This window comes from Scyliorhinus torazame, chromosome 8, assembly GCF_047496885.1.
Source record: "Scyliorhinus torazame isolate Kashiwa2021f chromosome 8, sScyTor2.1, whole genome shotgun sequence".
Classification (NCBI taxonomy): domain Eukaryota; kingdom Metazoa; phylum Chordata; class Chondrichthyes; order Carcharhiniformes; family Scyliorhinidae; genus Scyliorhinus; species Scyliorhinus torazame.
Window position 1 is genome coordinate 3,164,519 of NC_092714.1, and position 23,862 is coordinate 3,188,380.

General features: G+C 47.8%; 1 protein-coding gene across 2 annotated transcripts in view; it reads right to left on the reverse strand.

Moving 5' to 3' along the window:
- Positions 1-23,456, reverse strand: part of sik1 (salt-inducible kinase 1) — a 38,003-nt gene extending 14,547 nt beyond the window's left edge. For both annotated transcript variants that reach the window (XM_072513050.1, XM_072513049.1), the window contains exons 1-8: positions 23,203-23,456; positions 19,958-20,074; positions 8,583-8,646; positions 8,317-8,478; positions 2,029-2,153; positions 1,812-1,935; positions 890-1,095; positions 366-518 (exon numbers count right to left, since the gene is read on the reverse strand). In XM_072513050.1, the coding sequence (XP_072369151.1) occupies positions 366-518; positions 890-1,095; positions 1,812-1,935; positions 2,029-2,153; positions 8,317-8,478; positions 8,583-8,646; positions 19,958-20,074; positions 23,203-23,316 (1,065 nt within the window). In that variant the 5' untranslated portion in view covers positions 23,317-23,456. The remainder of the gene's footprint in view (positions 1-365; positions 519-889; positions 1,096-1,811; positions 1,936-2,028; positions 2,154-8,316; positions 8,479-8,582; positions 8,647-19,957; positions 20,075-23,202) is intronic.
- Between the last annotated feature and the right edge of the window lie 406 nt (positions 23,457-23,862).

A 23,862-nucleotide genomic window follows, 5' to 3' on the forward strand; every position in this document is an offset into this window, starting at 1 on the left:
AATTAAATTAATAAATCTGGAATATAAAAATACTAGTCTCCACAATGGTAACTATGACAACTATCACTGATTGCCATAAAGACTCATCTGATCCTTTTGGGAAGGAAATCTGCTGTCCATGCCCTGTCTGGCCTGCAGAGCCACAGCAATGCAGCTCTCAACTGTCCTCTGAAATGTTTCTTTCAAAGGCAATTTTGGGATGGGCAACTCATAGTAGCTTTGCAAGCGATGCCTACATCCCGTGAATAAAGCAAGGAAAGAATAAACCTTAGAAAATAAAATTGGTCACCAATAATTCCCCAGAAATGAAGTTTGCCTGAAGCCCCATCTAACGTCATTTATAACTAATACTATTCATCACTCACCCCTGTTTGCATCTGTTCGGGGGCTGTTCTGGGCACTTGATATTGTGATGAAGTCTGATAGTTTAGTGTCTGGTTACTCCTGTGCTCTTTAACTCGTTCGAGAAGAAGGTAGTAGATTGCAGAAAAGTGGTTGTAACTGCTGTTCTGTACTGACTGCAAAATAAAAAATCCATAGAACTGTTGGAACAAAATAACACAAGGATCCAAACTTCCAGCATTCATCTTTGTAGCTAAAAGCTAGACAACACAAGATATTTGGAATTATATCCAATTGATATCCAGTCAACTCTGGAATTATAGAAAACGGAAGTCCTCCCAGTGATTTGAAAATAATTTAAATAATGCAAAGTTATCTTTAATAAATTAGTTCTACTTTGATATCTAACATCAAAGGAAACTTTTCTACAATTTCCGTTTTGTCTCCTTCATTTTCACATTGCGATGTAAATATAAAACACATTACTACCCTAATTATTCCTTTACAGCATTGGCTCAAGATCCTCCTGTCACACATGCTGCTTTACCTCAATGGTCTTCTGTCTGTCAATCCCAAGGTTCTGCATGAGGCCAAGAACTTGCTGGTTGTAATTGCCCAGATTGGAGTTGTAGTCTTTGAGGGAATACACTGGTGGTTTCTGTGCCAACATCCAGCGGTGTTGTTTAATCTGAGAGACTGTAATCCGCTTCATAGGATCCACCATCAACATTCGTCGGATTAAATTTTCACAGTCTGTTAGAACAAATCATCACTCTTAGTCAGGATTAAGCTCAATCTGTACATAGAATCCCTACTGTGCGGAAGGAGGCCATTCGGCTCATCGAGCCTGCACCGACCCTTGGAAACAGTACCCTACCTAGGCCCGCACCTCCACCCCATCCCTGTAACCCAGCAACCCCACCCAACCTTCTGGATACTAACGGCCAATTTATCATGGCCTATCCACCTAACCTGCACATCTTTGGACTGTGGGAGGAAACCGGAGCACCCGGAGGAAACCCACGTAGACACGGGGAGAAAGTGCAAACTCCACACAGACACAATAAGAAGTCTTACAACGCCAGGTTAAAGTCCAACAGGTTTGTTTGGAATCACTAGCTTTCGGAGCGCAGCTCCTTCCTCAGGTGAGTCCTGATAATGGGACTGTGCTCAGAAAGCCAGTGATTCCAAACAAACCTGTTGGACTTTAACCTTGTAAGTAAGACTTCTTACTGTGCCCACCCCAGTCCAATACCTGCACCTCCACATCATCCACAGAGTCACCCAAATGCCGGAATTGAACCCGGGTCCTTGGTGCATGAGGCAGCAGTGATAGCCAGCGTGCCGCCCAACAAGTGTACATAAACTTCACATTTTAGGAGAGGAATTTGATATTAATCTGATGAATATTAAAAATAAATAAAAAAGGTATAGCTTAGAAATGGTGAATGTGCAGAGACTAAACGTACCTTCAGATAGGAAGAATGGGATTCGGAAACGGCCCTCTATTACCCTCTGCCTCAGAATTGGTAATGTCGGCCCATCAAATGGCAGGGATCCACAAACTAGAACATACAGGACAACTCCCAAACTCTGTTGGAACAAAAGGACATTTGTCATTTCTTCACCTGCGCCAGAATCAAAGATGTCCCAAGTTTGTGATCAAGTTGCTTTTGCATTACGTACCCAGATATCAATGTGGGGGCCTTCATATTCTCTTCCTTCAAAGACTTCTGGTGCTGCATAAGGTGGACTTCCACACCAAGTAGACAATGACTCACCATGCTTATAAAAATTTCCAAAACCAAAATCTGTGGAAGAAGAGGAAGATTACTCACCCAACATTCTAAATGCATCCTGTCTCTTGAACATCACTTCGAACTTATACAAAACACAACTTAACTTCAGAGGCTGCAAACTCTGCAAACTTTTATCTGTAACCTCTACCATCTAGAAGGACAGGAGCAGCAGATACCTGGGAACCCCACCACCTGGAAGCTTCCCTCCAAACCACACTCTACCCTGATTTAGAAATATATCACCATTCCTTCACTTTCACTGGGTCAAAATCCTGGAACTCCATCCCTAACAGCACAGTGGGTGGACCTGCTTCACATGGACTGCAGCGGTTCTCAAGCGCAATTAGGGATGGGTGACAAAAAGGGGTTGGTTTAGCACAGGGCTAAATCGCTGGCTTTGAAAGCAGACCAAGGCAGGCCAGCAGCACTGTTCAATTCCTGTATCAGCCTCCCTGAACAGGCGCCAGAATGTGGCGACTAGGGGCTTTTCACAGTAACTTCATTTGAAGCCTACTTGTGACAATAAGCGATTTTCATTTCATTTTCAAATGCTGGTCTAGCCAGCCCAGATATCATGAATTAATCCTTTTTAAAATGGTCGTCATGGTTTTCTGGCCCATCCCACCGGAGGGATCTTATGTTCCCACCAAACGCAACCCCACCTTGTGGTGGGGTGAGCCAGCCACACAAGACGCTGTAGAACTTGGCGTGGCTTGAAGACCCTACCAGTGGCCAAAGGCAAGCTGCCTCCACTGGCACAAAATACACAGCTTGGGGGGGGGGGGGGGGGGGAGAGAGCGAGAGGGAGAGCGAGAGGGAGAGGGAGAGGGAGAGCGAGAGGGAGAGGGAGAGGGAGAGCGAGAGGGAGAGCGAGAGGGAGAGCGAGAGGGAGAGCGAGAGGGAGAGCGAGAGGGAGAGCGAGAGGGAGAGCGAGAGGGAGAGCGAGAGGGAGAGCGAGAGCGAGAGGGAGAGCGAGAGGGAGAGCGAGAGCGAGAGCGAGGGGGAGAGCGAGGGGGAGAGCGAGGGGGAATGGCGGCCAGTATCTTCAGTTTCAGCATCACAACATCCCAAAATCCAAATTCCTTCACTCTCCACTTGGTGCTCAGCACTCCAGTTTATAAACTGCCCCGACATTCTTGCACAGAGAAGATTCCATGAAACCAGAAACCTGAACCTATTAACCTTTAACATAATAGTGAGGGAGGATATTAACTCAGGCAATGTGGAATCTGTTTGGGTAGAGTGGAGAAACACCACGAGGCAAAAAACATTCATGGGCGTTGTATATAGACCCCCGAACTGCAGATATTGTTGGGAATGGCATTATACAGAAAATTAGAGATGCATGTAATAAAGGAACATCTGTAATTATGGGTGATTTTAATCTGCATATAGATTGGGCAAAATCAAGTTTGTCACAATACCGTAGAGGAGGAATTCCTGTAGTGTACGGGATGTTTTCTGACCAATATGTTGAGGAGCCAACTAGAGAACAGGCCATCCTAGACTAGGGACTGTGTAATGAGAACAGAATCATTGGCAATCTAGTGTGAGACCCCTTGTGGATGAGAGACTATAATATGACAGAATTTTTCATCAAGATGGAGAGGGACGGAGTTGATTCTGAGACTAGGGTCCTGTATCTTAACAAAGGAAACTACGATAAAATGGGCATGATTTGGCTTTGATCGATTGCGGAACGTTATTTAAAGGGATAATCGATTGCGGAATGTTACTTAAAGGGATGACAGTGTATTGGCAATGGCAAATTCTCAAAGGGTGCATGGAGGGACTGCAACATTTGTTTATTCTGTCTGGCACAAAAGTAAAATGGGAAAGGTGGCCAATCCATGGCATACAAGGATAACTAGGGATAGTATTCAATCCAAGGAAGTAGCATGTAAATTGGCCAAGAAAAACAACAGGTCTGAGGATTGGGAGCAGTTTAGAATTCAGTAAAGAAGGACCAAGTGATTGATTAAGAAGGGAAAAATAGAGTACGAAAGCAAGCTTGCAGGGAGCATAAAAACTGACTGTATCAGTTCCGTTGGTGCGTGAAGAGAAAAAGATTGGTGAAGACAAATACAAGTCCCCTACAGTCAGAAACGGGGGAATGTACTATAGGGGAAAAGAAATGGCTGAGCAACTAAATAGATACTTTGGTTTTGTCTTCACAAACGAGGACACATATAAGATACCAAAAACCATGTTCATATGTTTTGGTCCTGTCCAAAGCTGGGGGATTACTGGAAGAAGGTTTTTAGGTAATCTCTAAAGTGGTGCACGTGAAACTGGACCCGGGCCCTCAGGAGGCCATATTCGGGGTGTCGGACCAGCCAGGGTTGGAAACGGGTGCGGAGGCAGATGTTGTAGCATTCGCCTCGTTGATCGCCCGAAGACGGATCCTGTTAGGGTGGAGAGCAACCTCTCCACTCTGTGCCCTGGCGCGGCGGGGTGACCTGCTGGAATTCTTGACGCTTGAAAAGGTCAAATTTGAACTGGGGGGAAGGATGGAGGGGTTCTACAATTCATGGGCGTTATTCATTATGCACTTTCGAGAATTGGATCACATCGAACGGGGTGGGGGGGGGAAGAGAGGGACTATATGTGTTAATGGTGACTAAGCATGGTTCCTGATTCCTTTTTGTCATTTGTTTATGTTACCATGCGGGCTAATGTCTGGGGTTTGGTGGGAGGATGGAATCGTTGTTATTGATATGGGGATTGACATTACATTCGTTACTGATTATTGTTGGGTGTAAATTTGGGAGAAAATGTGAAAAAGGAGAATAAAAAATATATTTTTTTAAAAGATTAGCGTATAAAATTAAAGTGCATAGGATTGGGGGTAGTATATTGAGATGGATAGAAAACTGGTTGGCAGACAGGAAACAAAGAGTAGGAATTGATGCGTATTTTTCAAATTGGCAGCCAGTGACTAGTGGGGCATTGTAGGGATCGGTGCTGGGACCCAGCTATTCACAATATATATTTAGATGAGGGAACAAAATGTCATATCTCCAAATTTGCAGATGACACCAAGTTGGGTGGGAGGGTGAGCTGTGAGGAGGATGCAGAGATGCTTCAGTGTGATTTGGACATGTTGAGTGAGTGGGTAAATGAATGGCAGATGCAGTATAATTTGGAGAAATGTGAGGTTATCCACTTTGGTAGCAATAACGGGAAAGCAGACTATTATCTGAATGGCCATAAATTAGGAGAGGGGAGTGTGCAGTGTGACCTGGGTGTTCTCGAACACCAATCACTGAAAGTAAGCATGGAGGCGCAGCAGGCGGTAAAGAAGACAAATAGTATGTTGGCCTTCATTGCAAGAGGATTCGAGTACATGAGAAGGGATGTCTTGCTGCAACTAATACAGGGCCCTGGTGGTGAGGCCACACCTGAAATATTGTGTACAGTTTTGGTCTCCTTCCCTGAGGAAGGATGTTCTAGCTATAGAGGGAGTGCAGCGAACTTTTACCAGACTGATTCCTGGGATGGCAGGACTGATGTACAAGGAGAGATTGAATCGGTTAGGATTGTATTCGCTGGAATAAAGAAGAATGAGAGAGGGGGGGGGATCTCATAGAAACCTATAAAATTCTAACAGGACTGGACAGGGTTGATGCGGGAAGGATGTTCCCGATGGTGGGGGTGTCCAGAACCAGGGGTCACAGTCTGAGGATACGGGGTAGACAATTTAGGACAGAGATGAGGAGAAATGTCTTCACCCAGAGAGTGGTGAGCTTGTGGAATTTGTTACCACAGGAAGTAGTTGAATCCAAAACATTGCATGGTTTCAAGAAGCAGTTAGGTGTAGCACTTAGAGTGAAGGGGATCAAAGGATATGGGGGAAAGTGGGATTAGGCTATTGTTGGATGATCAGCCTGTTATTTTCTGGAAAAGCACCAATGACAATCAGCAGCAGAGTAAGTGCCCCTTTCTCCTACGTTTAACTGCAGAGGAGGAGTGCAGCCTGAGAACAAGCTGGTCTCCAACCCAGAGCACAATAGAACAGTACATATGAAGAGGGAAAGAAACACTTTGGAAAATTGTTCAACATGTTCCTGTCAGGCAGGGAGGAAATGGCCGTGTGAGGGAACCATGGTTCACAAAACAGGTTGAATGTCTTGTCAAGAGGAAAAAGGAAGAGTATGTAAGGATGAGAAAACAAGGTTCAGTAGGGTCGCTTGAGGGTTACAAGGTAGCAAGGAATGAGCTGAAAAAAGGGCTTAAGAGAGCTAGTAGGGGGAATGAGAAGTCATTGGTGGGTCGGGTCAAAGAAAACCCCAAGGCTTTTTCCTCTGATGTGAGAAATAAAAGAATGACCAGGGTGAGGGTAGGGCCGGTCAAGGACAGTAGTGGGAACTTGTGCATGGAGTCAGAAGAAATAGGAGAGGCATTGAATGAATACTTTTCTTCAGTGTTCACAAAGGAGAGGGGCCATGTTTTTGAGGATGAGAGTGTGATTCAGGCGGGTAGGCTGAAGGAAGTAGATGTTCTGAGGAAGGATGTATTAGCAATTTTGAAAAAGCTTAGGGTCGACAAGTCCCCTGGGCCAGATGGGATATACCCAAGGATTCTTTGGGAGGCAAGGGATGAGACTGCAGAGCCTTTGGCTTTGATCTTTGGGTCCTCGCTGTCCACGGGGATAATGCCAGAGGACTGGAGAGTGGCGAATGTTGTTCCTCTGTTCAAGAAAGGGAATAGGAATGACCCTGGTAATTATAGGCCAGTTAGTCTTACTTCGGTGGTCAGGAAGATAATGGAAAAGGTCCTGAAGGATAGGATTTATGACCATTTGGAAAGATGCAGCTTAATCCGGGATAGTCAACACGGATTCATGAAGGGTAGGTCTAGCCTCACAAATTTGATTGAATTCTTTGAGGAGGTAACTAAGTGTGTAGATGAAGGTAGAGCAGTTGATATCGTATACATGGATTTTAGTAAGGCGTTTGATAAGGTTCCCCATGGTCAGCTCGTGAAGAAAGTAAGGAGGGGTGGGATAGAGGGAAATTTGGCCAATTGGATAAGTAACTGGCTATCACATAGAAGACAGAGGTTGGTGGTGGATGGAAAATGTTCAGACTGGAGACCAGTTACCAGCGGTGTACCACAGGGATCAGTGCTGGGTCCTCCGCTATTTGTAATTTTTATCAATGACTTGGAGGAGGGGGCTGAAGGGTGGGTCAGTAAATTTGCTGATGACACCAAGATTGGAGGAGTAGTGGATGAGGTGGAGGGCTGTTGTAGGCTGCAAAGAGACATTGATAGGATGCAGAGCTGGGCCGAAAAATGACAGATGGAGTTTAGCCCTGATAAGTGCGAGGTGATTCATTTTGGTAGAAAAAATTTGAATGCGGATTACAGGGTCAACGGCAGGGTTCTGAGGAATGTGGAGGAATAGAGAGATCTTGGGGTTCATGTCCACAGATCTCAGAAGGTTGCCACTCAAGTGGTTAGAGCTGTGAAGGCTTATAGTGTGTTAGTGTTTATTAACAGGGGGCTTGAGTTTAAGAGCCGTGGGGTTATGCTGCAACTATACATGACCCTGGTGAGACCACATTTGGAGTATTATGTGCAGTTCTGGTCACCTCATTATAGGAAGGATGTGGAAGCATTGGAAAGGGTGCAAAGGAGATTTACCAGGATGCTGCCTGGTTTGCATGATACGTCTTGTGAGGAAAGGTTGAGGGAACTAGAGCTTTTCTCTTTGGAGTGGAGGAGGATGAGAGGCGACTTAATAGAGGTTTATAAGATAATGAAGGGGATAGATAGAGTGGACGTTCAGAGACTATTTCCTCGGGTGGATGGAGCTGTTACAAGGGGGCATAACTATAAGATTCAGGGTGGGAGCTATAGGAGGGATGTCCGAGGTAGGTTCTTTCCTCAGAGAGTGGTTAGGGTGTGGAATGGACTGCCTGCTGTGATAGTGGAGTCGGACACTTTAGGAACTTTCAAGCGGTTATTGGATAGGCACATGGAGCACACCAGAATGACAGGGAGTGGGAAAGCTTGATCTTGGTTTTGGACAATGCTCGGCACAACATCGAGGGCTGAAGGGCCTGTTCTGTCCTGTACTGTTTTATGTTCTTTGCTCTCCTCAGAATGAAATGCACAATGAACCAGCATCGACACATCGGCTGAGCTTGACAAAAACTGGCTTTTACCCTACCTGCAATTTTAATGTTCATCTTATCATCGAGCAGCAGATTCTCACTTTTCAAATCCCTGTGAACAATGTGATGATTGTGACAATATTCTACAGCCAACAGTATCTGCCAGAATTTTGCACGTGCCTCACTCTCACTCAATGGGCCATTTGTAGACAGGTAATCTGTGGATTACAAAGGATGTGGTTACTATTGTTCACTTTTCACAGCAAATAAAAATCATCTTTTAACCTATTGCAAATATTTGTGAAGACAAAGGTAAACTCACCAAACATCTCGCCATTCTGTGCAAACTCTGTCACGATGTACAGCATGTCCTTCGTTTCCATTACCTTTGGAATGGAAAAAAATAGATTATCCAGGATCTTAAACATTTTAATTTTAATGTTGAAATATTGTTAAATGCATTATACTTTAGTTTTAACTTTGTTAACATAGAAAATAGGAGGAAGCCATTCTGCCCTTCGAGCCTGCTCCGCCATTCATTATGGTCATCAAGCTCAGAGAATCTACAGCATGGAGACTGGCCCTTTGGTCCAAGCCAACCAAAACGTTCAATAGCCTGATCCTGCCTTCCCCCATATCCCTTTAACCCCAAGAGATATATCGAATTCCTTCTTGAAATTACACCACATTTTTGCCTCAACTACTCCCTGTGGCAGTGAATGTCACAGATTCACCACTCTCTGGGTGAAGAAATTTCTCCTCACATCAGTCCTAAAAGGTTTACTTACCCCTTATCCTCAAACTGTGGCCCCGAGTTCTGGACTACCCACCATTGGGAACATTTTTTCTGAATCTACCCGGTCTAATCCTGTTAGAATTTTGTAAGTTTCTATGAGATCCCATCTCACTCTTCTAAACTCCAATTAATATGATCCTAACCGACTGTCATATGAGGAGAGATTGCCCCACCATCCCAGGAATCAGCCTGGTGAACCTTCGCTGCACTTCCTCCATAGCAAACAAACACCCTGCCTCAGATAAGGACACCAAAACTGCGCACAGTACTCCAGGTGTGGCCTCACCGATGCCCTATACAATTGTAGTAAAACATCCCTATTCCTATACTCAAATTGTCTCGCTGTGAAGGCCAAAATACCATTTGCCTTCTTTCCTGCCTGCTGTATCTGCGCGCTTACTTTCAGCGACTGATGCACGAGGACACCAAGGTCTCGCTGAGTATCCACCTCTCTCAATATACACCCAATCAAAAAATAATCTTCCTTCCTATTTTTGCAACCGAAGCGGATACCAGAGGACACAATCTCAGACTAAAGGGACGATCCTTTAAAACAGAGATGAGGAGGAATTTCTTCAGCCAGAGGGTGGTGAATCTGTGGAACTCTTTGCCACAGAAGGTTGTGGAGGCCAAATCACTGAGTGTCTTTCAGACAGAGATAGATAGGTTCTTGATTAATAAGGGTATCAGAGGTTATGGGGAGAAGGCAGGAGAATGGGGATGAGAAAATATCAGCCATGATTGAATGCGGAGCAGACTCGATGGACTGAGTGGCCTAATTCTGCTCCTGTCTCTTACGGTCTTATTATTTATCCACATTATACTGCATGTGCCATGCATGTGTCCACTCACTCAGCCTGTCCAAATCGTGCTGAAGCATCTCTGCATCCTCCTCACAGCTCACCCTCCCACCCAACTTTGTATCATCTGCAAATTTGGAGATAAAACATTTTGTTTCCTTGTCCAAATCATTAATATATGATGTGAACAGTTGGGGTCCTGGCCCTGCAGTACTCCACTAGTCACTGCCTGTCAATCAGCAAAAGACCCATTTATTCCAGCTTTTTGCTTCCCGTCTGCTAACCAGCTTTCTATTGATCTCAAGATACTGCCTGTAATCCCCTATGCTTTAACTTTACATATTAATCTGATATGTGACCTTATCGAAAGCCTTCTGAAAGTCTAAATAAACCACATCCACCAATTCTTCCTAGTCAACTCTACTAGTTATATCAAAGAACTCCAGTAGATTTGTCAAGCATGATTTCCCTTTTGTAAATCCATGCTGACTTTGTCTGATTACACCACTGCTTTCCAAATGCTGTGCTATGAAATCTTGATAACAGACTCCAGCAACTTCCCTACTACCGACATTAGGCTCACAGGTCTATAGTTCCCCGTTTTCTCTATTTTGAATAGCGGGGTCAAGGGCAGTCAAGCTGAGTTCTAATCCAATAAATCTCTTTAAAGACACATTTTTTAAAAGATGACACAATGCTCCTGCCACTGCTCCTGCACTAGGGCAGGAGCATTGTAAGTGAAGCAAGCTAACTGATGGGACTGTTCCCATTCTTTGCCAGCGACAAGAAGTCATGAAAACGAACCTTGTGGCAGTTTTAATGCAGGTTCTGACACCCTCAAACAGATTAGCAGTGGAAGAAAGATAAAACTGACATGAATGGGGCAAAATGTAACTGAAACATATTGGGCGGTATTCTCCACCTGGGACGCCCGGATCACGTTCCCCGATGGGACAGAGAATCAAACATCAGGCAAAATCGGGATTGACGCTGGGCACCGAGCCGATCGCGACGCTCTGAAACCCCGCTGGTAGTGGGATCGAGGTCGAGGCTGCATGCCAGCAGGAGCATGTAAGTAAGTGGAAATGGGCCTTAACTGACCCATTGGCATCTATTTAGCGAGCCCGGAGCCCAATGCTCTGGTCTCCCAGCAATAGCCTGGGCGCAGGTCACTTGTGGTCTCTACCAACGTGAACCTGGTAGGGGTCCCTGTGGGGGGGGGGGGGTCTACCAATTTCAGGGGACCCTGCGTGTGTGGGTGGGGTCACCCATGTACTTGGGGGTGGTGGGAGGGGACACCCAGGCAAGGGGCGTGCTGTGCGGGGCCGAATTTCGGTGCAGGGTCGTTGGCCACAAGATGGCGGCCCGGTAGCAAAGAATCCCTCGTATTCCACACCATGCATGGCGTGGAACACTGAATTGCTTGCCGGTTTGCGCTCCCAGGGGAACATAAGCCAGTTGCAATTTAGCTCCAGAGAACATAAGTCTCCCAAACGGAGAATTCTGCCCATTAATGGAAAAGTGTAGAAGGAGCTTTAGTCCAACTAACCCCATGCTGTACACCTGTCCTGCTCCTACAACTGGAAAATGTTCTAGGGCTTACATTCACGTGTATAAAAGAAAAAGATCTTGATCGCTTGTACAATTGTGGGTAATGAAATTTGAAGGAAACTTGAATTTATTTAGAAAGTTTTTTTTACAATGAACACTTTATGTTTAGAATTTTACCTGAAATTGGTTAAATAAATGACTAACACACATAAATGTTTTAGACACTTCATGAATACACAATGAAGAAAGTTAAATGTCAACAACAGCTGACTGGCTGAGTAATAACACTGCTCCAAATACGTCAGAGAAAAAAGCAATTACCAAGAACTGCAAGGAAGCAGTGCAGTTCCAGGAAATGACAGGTTTAAGTGGGCAAGCAAGCAGAGCACGATGTGCTGAACACTCTGGGACCACAGCCAGACTATCATTGCAACGTCATGTCTCAGCTCAAGAGGAGAAAAACTACTATTCAATGATTTCCTTTGGCCTAGTGACAAAGGAGTTTGGCACTTGAGTGAGAACAATTCACGTGAAAAGCCAGCTAGAGCCTCCTGGCCATCAAAATAGCGATCAATGGTCAAAGCCACACTTCAAATCCTGGCCCAAGTTCTGTAAATGTGCAGCTTACTTATCAGTCAATGACAAGAAGGGATAAAAGCCTCAGGGAGCGGCTACTGCTGAAGGTTAAACACAGGCAATAGAATTCTAGGTAGGGTTTAACTGCAGGAAATGAAGTACTTGAGATGTGATGTTCTAAGAACATTGAATGAATCAAAATAATTTGCCATGTGCAAATTGACTGCTGAATTTCCTACATTATAATAATGACTGCAATTCATTGGCTAAAGTGATTTGGTACGTCCTGTGGTTATGAAAATCACTACCTAAATGTCTTCTTTCTAAACAGGGAACTGCAAGAAATAGCATTTGTAACTGACAGAATAATTTTTTTCCTGGGTGCATTAAAGCAAGCACAGTGTAAAGTTATGTTTTGCTTCCTAAATTGAGAACCACATATTTAATTGATCTTGACTGATGTGAAGTGTATTTGTAATTATTCCGTGTAGAAAAATAGTTCATTAAAAGTGCCTTGGTCAAACTCTAGGCTCATTATCCCTACGTAAAAGTGAGAGGAAAAACTAAACTAATCCTGCTGCCCAGCTTGCTCCCCATAGCTCTGTATCAATCCCAAACTAACTCCTGGAAGATGCTGGAGGCTGTTTGGAGGGCAATTATCTCAGGACATCACTGCAGGAGTTCCTCAGGGTAGTGTCCTCTGCCCAGCTATCTTCAGCTGCTTCATCAATGGCCTTCCTTCCATCATAAGGTCAGAAGTGGGGATGTTTGCGGATGACTGCACAATGTTCAGCACCATTCGCAACTCTCCTCAGATAATGAAACAGTCCATGTGCAAATTCAGCAAGACCTGGACAACATCCAGGCTTGGGCTGACAAGTGGAAAGTTACATTCGCGCCACACAAGTTCCAGGCAATGACCATCTCCTACAAGAGAGGATCTAACCATCTCCCCTTGATATTCAATGACATTATCATCGCTGAATCCCACACTAGCAACACCGTGGGGGGGTTACCATTGATTAGAAACTGAACTGGACTAGTCATATTAATACTGTGGCTACATCAGCAGGTCAGAGGCTGGAAATCCTACTGCGAGTAACACCTCCTGACCCCCCCTCCCCCCCACCCCCGAGCCGATCACCCTCTACAGGGCACAAGTCAGGAGTGTAACAGCATAGTCTCCATTTGCCTGGATGAGTGCAGCTCCAACAACACTCAATAAACTCAAAACCATAGAGGACACAGCAGTCTGCTTGATTGGCACCCTATCCAGAACCATTCATTCCCTCCACCACCGGTGCCCAGTAGCAGCTGTGTGCACCATCTACAAGATGCACTGAAGGAGCTCACCAAGGCTCCTTAGGCAGCAGCTTCCAAACCCATTACTGCTACCATCTAGGAGAACAGGGCAGCAAACACTTGGGAACATCACCACCTGGAAGTTCCCCTCCAAGCCACACACCAACCTGACTTAGAAATATATCGCTGTTCGTTATCCTGGAACTCTCTCCCCAACAGCATGGTGGTGCACCTACACTTCAGGCACTGCAGCAGTTCATAAAGGCAGCTCACCCCCACCTTCTGAAGGACAATTAGGATGGGAAATACATGCAACCTGGTCAACAAGACCCACACCCCTTAAATGAATTAAAAAAAAAAAAACTGCCTCATACTCTCTCCATTGCCCTGTATCAATCCCAAACTAATTCCACTGCTCCATTCTCTTCCCATAGCCATGTGATGATGATTGAATGGCAGAGCAGGCTCGAGGGGCCAGATGATCTACTCTTGCTCCTAGTTCTTACGTGTTACAGTTCACGCAGGAAGTTTAAGTTGCCGAGCCAACATGTACTTTTACAGGCTTGTTGTAGACTGGAGCTATGGGCAGTGATGGTAGAGGCTCCAACATTCCTTCCATCGCATGGCTGACCAGGAATCTCTCCCTTTCCTACCGCCTGCCATTGGCGCGTGTTGGAAGGATTTGCAGGTTGATACTAAATCTGTTTGGCCACATTATGAGCACATCGTCATTCAAGTCCTGAGGTGGAATTTGAACTCGGAGTTTCTGGTTCAGTGGCAAGGGTGCTATCCATTGCGCCACAAGACTTCCCTTATCATCCTTTATCTTTCCCCAAACTAATCCAACTACATCATGCTCATTCACAGCTTTGTGTAAATCCACGGATTTAAAAATTCATCTCCCTAAAGGCTCACAGGCCACTATTTCAGGCATTCTTGATTTTAAAAAAAATTTATACGCAAAGGAATTTATGTTACCCTCTCAGGTTTGATGGAGATGCTCAAAATGTTGAGGGGTCTGGGCAGAGCAGAGAGGGAGAAACTGTTTCCATTGGTGGAAAGATTGCGAACCAGAAGACACATATTTAAGATGATTGACCAAGGAAGCAATGGAGACACGAGGAAAACATTTTTTACACTGCAAGTGGTCAGGATCCAGAATTCATTGTTCGAATGTAGTGGAGACAGATTCAATCATGACTTCAAAAGAGACATATTATCTGAAGAGAAATAATTTTCAGGACTATGGGGAAAAGGTGAGGGAGTGGCACGAGTTGATTTGCTCATGCAAAGTGCAGACACGATGAGCTGACTGGCCTCCTTTTGTGTTGTAATTATCCTATAATTCTATGCAATCAATTAAAATTGATGATCCTCCTATCGTCTCCAACATTATTAAAGTCATTAAAACTGCTTCCAATATTAACTTTTTCTATTTTACCTCCTTTTAACTCTCTTTGCTTCAGTGGAAACAGTCCTAATATCTCAAGTTACCCGGGTGAACTGACATTTGACTCTTTCGCTCTAGTGTTCCTTTATTCTGGGTGCATTGAAAATGGTATACTGTATTTGCACAGCACCAAACTGTTACCTTCTACAAATTTACACTGAATTTATAATACAGAACTAGCCCATTCCATCCAATCTGCAAGTTCCTTGATGTCTCCTTTTGACGTTTCTTCCTCACAGCTTGCTGAACACTTTCAGTTTACTAAAGAGACAAGTTGCCAAAGCTTTTCATCTTACACTCACCAGGACAAATACAAGAATGTCAAAGTTCAAACTGCAGGAGAAAAGGCTGAGTGGATGGCAAGTTGACTTGATTAGCCAGGCATTTCCATTGTGAAAGCAGCAGGGAACTATAGGCTCCTGGATACTTTCTGTATTCGACTAATGCCTCTGTTGATTTGTTCCACTTTTACTTGCTAAAAGCCTCACTTTTCCTTCTCATCATATCCTGAATGTAATAATAATAATAATTGCTTATTGTCACATGTAGGCTTCAACGAAGTTACTATGAAAAGTTGCCACATTCCGGCGCCTGTTCGGGAAGGTTGGCCATGGTTCTCTGGGCTATATATATATATATATATATATATATTAATGATTTAGATGAGAGAACTAGATGTCATGACCGGGATTCTCTGAAAACACGGCTAAGTGTTGATGCCGGTGTAAAGACCAGAGTGTTTCACGCTGGCGTCAACGGGCCTCTTGGCCCAGCGATTCTGTTGCCCACAGGGGGCCAGCATGGTGCTGGAATGCTCTGCGCTGCTCCAACTGCGATACGCGGCCCTGCACTGCTCGCCGTGGGTCTGCGCATGTGCGCGGCGGCCGCTTGCATGCCGGCGCCACGCAACATGGCGGAGCCACACAGCGGGCCGTCGCGGAATATAATGGCCCCTCCCCGTATTTCGCCCGCCCACCGATCAGTGGCCCCCGATCACGGACCTGGCCGTCGTGGAGGGCTCCCCCGGAGTCTGACCCCCCCCACCAGGATGGCCACCGCGGCCACGGGTCCGAGCTCCCGCCAGGTGGACCCATGTTAGAAGCATGCGGACAGTAAGGGAGAAAGTGTAAGGCAGAGAAGCCAGAGTCAAAAAGGGCCACAATACAGGGTATAGTGACTGAGGAAAGCTCAGTGAATAGGCCCAGTAATACTAAAAGGAATAAAACGGGAAGTAAAAACATAAATGGAAAGCAAAGCAGCAGGTTATGTGAAGATATGGATTCAACGATAAGGAAAATTAGGAGAAAAATTAAAAGGAAAAATAAACTGAGGAGAGGTTATTGATAGAGGTGTCAAGATTCAAAATGGAGGTATAAATGCCAACATAAGGGTACTTTACCTGAAGGCTCGTAGTATATGGAATAAGGTGAATGAGTTGATGGTGCAAATCATCGTGAATGACTATAATTTGTGGCCATTACTGAAACATGGTCAAAGGATGGTCACGACTGGGAGTTAAATATCCGAGGGTATCAAACTATTCGGAAGGACAGAATGGATGGTAAGGGAGGTGGTGTAGCTCTGTTATTTAAGGATGACAGCCTCAGTAGTGAGGGATGACATTGGTGCTACGGTGGATAAGGTTGAATTCATTTGGGTGGAAATCAGGAATAGTAAGGTGAAAGAGTCACTGATAGGAGTAATCTATAGGCCACCAAATAGTAACATTATGGTGGGGCAGGCAATAAACAAAGAAATAACTGATGCATGTAGAAATGGTACAGCAGTTATCATGGGGGATTTTAATCTACATGTCGATTGGTTTAACCAGGTAGGTCAAGGCAGCCTTGAGGAGGAGTTTATAGAATGTATCCGCAGTAGATTCCGATAACAGTCTATAATGGAACCTACGATGGAACAAGCAATCCTAGATCTGGTCCGGTGTAATGGTAACCGTTTTACTTCCCTCCGACTTCCTGCATCGGTTCCCATCCCCCTGCCACATTAGTCCCGGCAACATCCTAGTAAATCTTTTCTGCACTCTTTCTAGTTTAATAATATCCTTTCTATAATAGGGTGACCAGAACTGCACACAGTATTCCAAGTGTAGCCGTACCAATGTCTTGTACAACTTCAACAAGACGTCCCAACTCCTGTATTCAATGTTCTGACCAATGAAACCAAGCATGCCGAATGCCTTCTTCACCACCCTGTCCACCTGCGACTCCACCTTCAAGTAGCTATGAACCTGTACTCCTAGATCTCTTTGTTCTATAACTCTCCCCAACGCCATACCATTAACTGAGTAGGTCCTGGCCTGATTCGATCAGCCAAAATGCATCACCTCACATTTATCTAAATTAAACTCCATCTGCCATTCGTCGGCCCACTGGCCTAATTGATCAAGATCCCGTTGCAATCCTAGATAACCTTCTTCACTATCCACTGTGCCACCAATCTTGGTGTCATCTGCAAACTTACTAACCATGCCTCCTAAATTCTCATCCAAATCATTAATATAAATCACAAATAACAGTGGACCCAGCACCGATCCCTGAGGCACACCACTGGTCACAGGCCTCCAGTTTGAAAAACAACCCTCTACAACCACCCTCTGCCTTCTGTCGTCCAGCCAATTTTGAATCCAATTGGCAACCTCACCCTGGATCCCGTGAGCTTTAACCTTCTGCAACAACCTACCATGCGGTACCTTGTCAAAGGCTTTGCTAAAGTCCATGTAGACAACGTCTACTGCACTGCCCTCATCTACCTTCTTGGTCACTCCCTCAAAAAACTCAATCAAATTTGTGAGACATGATTTTCCACGCACAAAGCCATGCTGACTGCCCCGAATCAGTCCTTGCCTCTCTAAATGCTTGTAGATCCTGTCTCTCAGAATACCTTCTAGCAACTTACCTACTACAGACGTTAGGCTCACCGGTCTGTAGTTCCCAGGCTTTTCCCTGCTGCCCTTCTTAAACAAGGGCACAACATTCGCCACTCTCCAATCTTCAGGCACCTCACCTGTGGCTGCCGATGATTCAAATATCTCGGTTAGGGGACCCGCAATTTCCTCCCTAGCCTCCCACAACATCCTGGGATACATTTCATCAGGTCCCGGGGATTTATCTACCCTGATGCGCTTTAAGACTTCCAGCACCTCCTCCTCTGTAATATGCACACTTCTCAAGACATCACTATTTATTTCCCTTAGTTTCCTAACATCCATGCCTTTCTCCACCGTGAATACCGATGAGAAATATTCATTCAGGATCTCACCCAACTCTTGTGGCTCTGCACATAGATGTCCTTGTTGATCCTTAAGAGGCCCGACTCTGTCCCGAGTTACTCTTTTCCCCTTTATGTATCTGTAGAATCTCTTTGGATTCTCCCTTGCATTATTTGCCAAAGCAATTTCATGTCCCCTTTTTGCCCTCCTGATTTCCCTCTTAACTCTATTACGACAATCTCTATACTTTTCAAGGGATCTACTTGATCCCAGTTGCTTATGTACGTCATATGCCTCCTTCTTCTTTTTGACCAGAGTCTCAATATCTCGAGCCATCCAGGGTTCCCTACTTCTACCAGCCTTGCCCTTCACTCTAAAGGGAATGTGCTTACCCTGCACCCTGGTTAACACATTTTTAAAAGCCTCCCATTTACCAGCCGTCCCTTTGCCTGCCAATAGTCTCCCCCAATCTACCTCTGCAAGTTCCTGTCTGATACCATCAAAATTGGCCTTGCCCCAATTAAGAATTTTAACTCTTGGGCCAGACCTATCATTCTCCATAGCTATCTTAAAACTAATGGAATTATGGTCACTTGTCCCAAAGTGATCCCTCACTAGCACTTCTGTCACTTGCCCTTCCTTATTTCCCAAGACGAGGTCAAGTTTTGCCCCCTCTCTAGTCGGTCCATCCACATATTGAATGAGAAATTCCTCCTGAATACACTCAACAAATTTCCCTCCATCCAAGCCCCTAATGCTATGGCTGTCCCAGTCAATGTTGGGAAAGTTAAAGTCCCCTACTACTACCACCCTATTATTCTTGCAGCTCTCTGTAATCTCCTTACATATTTGCTCCTCAATTTCCCGCTGACTATTTGGGGGCCTGTAGTACAGTCCTACCAAGGTGATCTCTCCCTTCTTATTTTTCAGTTCCACCCATATAGACTCAGTGGGCGAACCCTCGGATATATCCCCTCTAAGTACTGCCGTGATGTTCTCCCTAATCAAAAACGCCACTCCCCCTCCTCTCTTACCTCCTGTTCTATCCTTTCTATAGCATCTGTACCCCGGAACATTGAGCTGCCAGTCCTGCCCCTCCCTTAGCCATGTTTCAGTCATAGCTATAATATCCCAGTCCCATGTGCCCGTCCATGCCCTGAGTTCATCCGCTTTGCCCGTCAGGCCCCTTGCATTGAAATAAATGCAGTTTAATGTAGACCTTCCTTGCTCTCTGCCCTGCTTTCTCTGGTCATGCTTTACACACTCTCCCTTCCTGCCTTTTGTTTCTGTCCCCACTGACTTCCTACATCGGTTCCCACCCCCCTGGCACATTAGTTTAAACCCTCCCCAACTGCACTAGCAAACACACCCCCGAGAACATTGGTTCCGGTCCCACCCAGATGCAGACCGTCCGATTTGTACAGGTCCCACCTCCCCCAGAATCGGTCCCAATGTCCCAGGAATTTGAAACCCTCCCTCTTGCACCATCTCTCAAGCCACGTATTCATCCTAGCTATCCTGTCATTCCTCCTCTGACTATCACGTGGCACTGGTAGCAATCCTGAGATTACTACCTTTGAGGTCCTACTTTTTAGTTTAACTCCTAACTCCCTAAATTCAGCTTGTAGGACCTCATCCCGTTTTTTACCAGGAAGTAGTTGAGGTCAAAACATTGCATGTTTTCAAGAAGTAGTCAGATGTAGCACTTAGGGCGAAGGGGATCAAAGGATATGGGGGGGGGGGGGGGGGGGGCGCACTGGGATTAGGCTATTGAGTTGGATGACCAGCCATGATATCATAATGAATGGAGGAGTGGGTTGAAGGGCTGAATGGCCTCTTCCTAATTTTTATGTTTCATCATAAGTTTTAAAACCTCAGTTTACTCTCAGATGCATCACATGCCTTCAGGAAGCAGTGATCCGAGAGCCAGTTTGAACACAAGCCCAGGCTTGCTCTCTGTCTCTCTCTCTCACATACACCTCGGGTTCTGTACCTGGTATAGCTTAACGATGTGTGGATGGTTTAGGAGCTTCATGATTTGCACCTCACGGTAAATTTTTTCCAGGTTGCCGGGTTCCAGCCGAGTTTTGTCGATTATTTTGATTGCAACCTGGAAGGAGAAAGGAGAGGATTCCAGTCAGTTTACTACAGGGACAACTAAACCCTGTTCCGCAGCCCCAGTGAGCACCCTCTGCCTGTGTCAGCACCCTCCCGGCTCTGGGCAAGTGTGCGCACCCACTCCGACTCTGGGAATGTGTGTGCGCACCCACTCCGACTCTGGGAATGTGTGTGCGCACCCACTCCGACTCTGGGAATGTGTGTGCGCACCCACTCCGACTCTGGGAATGTGTGTGCGCACCCACTCCGACTCTGGGAATGTGTGTGCGCACCCACTCCGACTCTGGGAATGTGTGTGCGCACCCACTCCGACTCTGGGAATGTGTGTGCGCACCCACTCCGACTCTGGGAATGTGTGTGCGCACCCACTCCGACTCTGGGAATGTGTGTGCGCACCCACTCCGACTCTGGGAATGTGTGTGCGCACCCACTCCGACTCTGGGAATGTGTGTGCGCACCCACTCCGACTCTGGGAATGTGTGTGCGCACCCACTCCGACTCTGGGAATGTGTGTGCGCACCCACTCCGACTCTGGGAATGTGTGTGCGCACCCACTCCGACTCTGGGAATGTGTGTGCGCACCCACTCCGACTCTGGGAATGTGTGTGCGCACCCACTCCGACTCTGGGAATGTGTGTGCGCACCCACTCCGACTCTGGGAATGTGTGTGCGCACCCACTCCGACTCTGGGAATGTGTGTGCGCACCCACTCCGACTCTGGGAATGTGTGTGCGCACCCACTCCGACTCTGGGAATGTGTGTGCGCACCCACTCCGACTCTGGGAATGTGTGTGCGCACCCACTCCGACTCTGGGAATGTGTGTGCGCACCCACTCCGACTCTGGGAATGTGTGTGCGCACCCACTCCGACTCTGGGAATGTGTGTGCGCACCCACTCCGACTCTGGGAATGTGTGTGCGCACCCACTCCGACTCTGGGAATGTGTGTGCGCACCCACTCCGACTCTGGGAATGTGTGTGCGCACCCACTCCGACTCTGGGAATGTGTGTGCGCACCCACTCCGACTCTGGGAATGTGTGTGCGCACCCACTCCGACTCTGGGAATGTGTGTGCGCACCCACTCCGACTCTGGGAATGTGTGTGCGCACCCACTCCGACTCTGGGAATGTGTGTGCGCACCCACTCCGACTCTGGGAATGTGTGTGCGCACCCACTCCGACTCTGGGAATGTGTGTGCGCACCCACTCCGACTCTGGGAATGTGTGTGCGCACCCACTCCGACTCTGGGAATGTGTGTGCGCACCCACTCCGACTCTGGGAATGTGTGTGCGCACCCACTCCGACTCTGGGAATGTGTGTGCGCACCCACTCCGACTCTGGGAATGTGTGTGCGCACCCACTCCGACTCTGGGAATGTGAGTGCGCACCCACTCCGACTCTGGGAATGTGTGTGCGCACCCACTCCGACTCTGGGAATGTGTGTGCGCACCCACTCCGACTCTGGGAATGTGTGTGCGCACCCACTCCGACTCTGGGAATGTGTGTGCGCACCCACTCCGACTCTGGGAATGTGTGTGCGCACCCACTCCGACTCTGGGAATGTGTGTGCGCACCCACTCCGACTCTGGGAATGTGTGTGCGCACCCACTCCGACTCTGGGAATGTGTGTGCGCACCCACTCCGACTCTGGGAATGTGTGTGCGCACCCACTCCGACTCTGGGAATGTGTGTGCGCACCCACTCCGACTCTGGGAATGTGTGTGCGCACCCACTCCGACTCTGGGAATGTGTGTGCGCACCCACTCCGACTCTGGGAATGTGTGTGCGCACCCACTCCGACTCTGGGAATGTGTGTGCGCACCCACTCCGACTCTGGGAATGTGTGTGCGCACCCACTCCGACTCTGGGAATGTGTGTGCGCACCCACTCCGACTCTGGGAATGTGTGTGCGCACCCACTCCGACTCTGGGAATGTGTGTGCGCACCCACTCCGACTCTGGGAATGTGTGTGCGCACCCACTCCGACTCTGGGAATGTGTGTGCGCACCCACTCCGACTCTGGGAATGTGTGTGCGCACCCACTCCGACTCTGGGAATGTGTGTGCGCACCCACTCCGACTCTGGGAATGTGTGTGCGCACCCACTCCGACTCTGGGAATGTGTGTGCGCACCCACTCCGACTCTGGGAATGTGTGTGCGCACCCACTCCGACTCTGGGAATGTGTGTGCGCACCCACTCCGACTCTGGGAATGTGTGTGCGCACCCACTCCGACTCTGGGAATGTGTGTGCGCACCCACTCCGACTCTGGGAATGTGTGTGCGCACCCACTCCGACTCTGGGAATGTGTGTGCGCACCCACTCCGACTCTGGGAATGTGTGTGCGCACCCACTCCGACTCTGGGAATGTGTGTGCGCACCCACTCCGACTCTGGGAATGTGTGTGCGCACCCACTCCGACTCTGGGAATGTGTGTGCGCACCCACTCCGACTCTGGGAATGTGTGTGCGCACCCACTCCGACTCTGGGAATGTGTGTGCGCACCCACTCCGACTCTGGGAATGTGTGTGCGCACCCACTCCGACTCTGGGAATGTGTGTGTGCACCCACTCCGACTCTGGGAAAGTGTGTGCACCCTCCCGGCTCTGGGCATGTGTGTGCACCCTCCCGGCTCTGGGCATGTGTGTGCACCCTCCCGGCTCTGGGCATGTGTGTGCACCCTCCCGGCTCTGGGCATGTGTGTGCACCCTCCCGGCTCTGGGCATGTGTGTGCACCCTCCCGGCTCTGGGCATGTGTGTGCACCCTCCCGGCTCTGGGCATGTGTGTGCACCTACTCCGACTCTGGGAAAGTGTGTGCACCCTCCCGGCTCTGGGCATGTGTGTGCACCCTCCCGGCTCTGGGCATGTGTGTGCACCCTCCCGGCTCTGGGCATGTGTGTGCACCCACTCCGACTCTGGGAAAGTGTGTGCACCCTCCCGGCTCTGGGCATGTGTGTGCACCCTCCCGGCTCTGGGAAAGTGTGTGCACCCTCCCGGCTCTGGGCATGTGTGTGCACCCTCCCGGCTCTGGGCATGTGTGTGCACCCTCCCGGCTCTGGGAATGAGTGCGCACCCTCCCGGCTCTGGGCATGTGTGTGCACCATCGGCTGTTGCACTCACCCGGCTCTTGGTCACTCGATGCCTCGCCAGCTTCACCACCGCGAAATTCCCTTTTCCCAGGGTCTTCTCGATCTCATAAAAACCAACTCTGAGAGGCTGGCCCGTCATCACCATCACTACCCCCGGGGTCCGCTCGGTCCCGAGATCCACTCAGTCGGCGATCGTGCTAATCCACTCGCTCCAGGGATCCACTCAGTCGGAGATCCTCTCGCTCTCTGTCCGGTCCGCACTTGCTCAGAGCGCGGGATCCCCCTCCCGATTGACGTCTGGCTGACGTCAGGGTGGGAGCACGTGCGCAAGCAGCTGGCCAGTGACATTCACAGTCGCCGTGGTAACGCCGCTGACGTCGCGACCGGGGTCGGTTACCATGGCAAAGAACAGGATTACGTCAGTGAAGACACAACAGCTATCCAATCAGATTCAGGCTGGAGGGGCGTCACCTGCTGGAGCCAATGAGGCAACGGCTAAAAGAAAGGCCCCGCCCCCGGGAACAGGACAGCGCCCCCCCCCACTCACAGATATACAAACAGATATACACCCCCCACTCACTGATATACACCCCCCCCCACTCACTGATATACACCCCCCCACTCACTGATATACACCCCCCCACTCACTGATATACACCCCCCACTCACTGATATACAAACAGATATACAC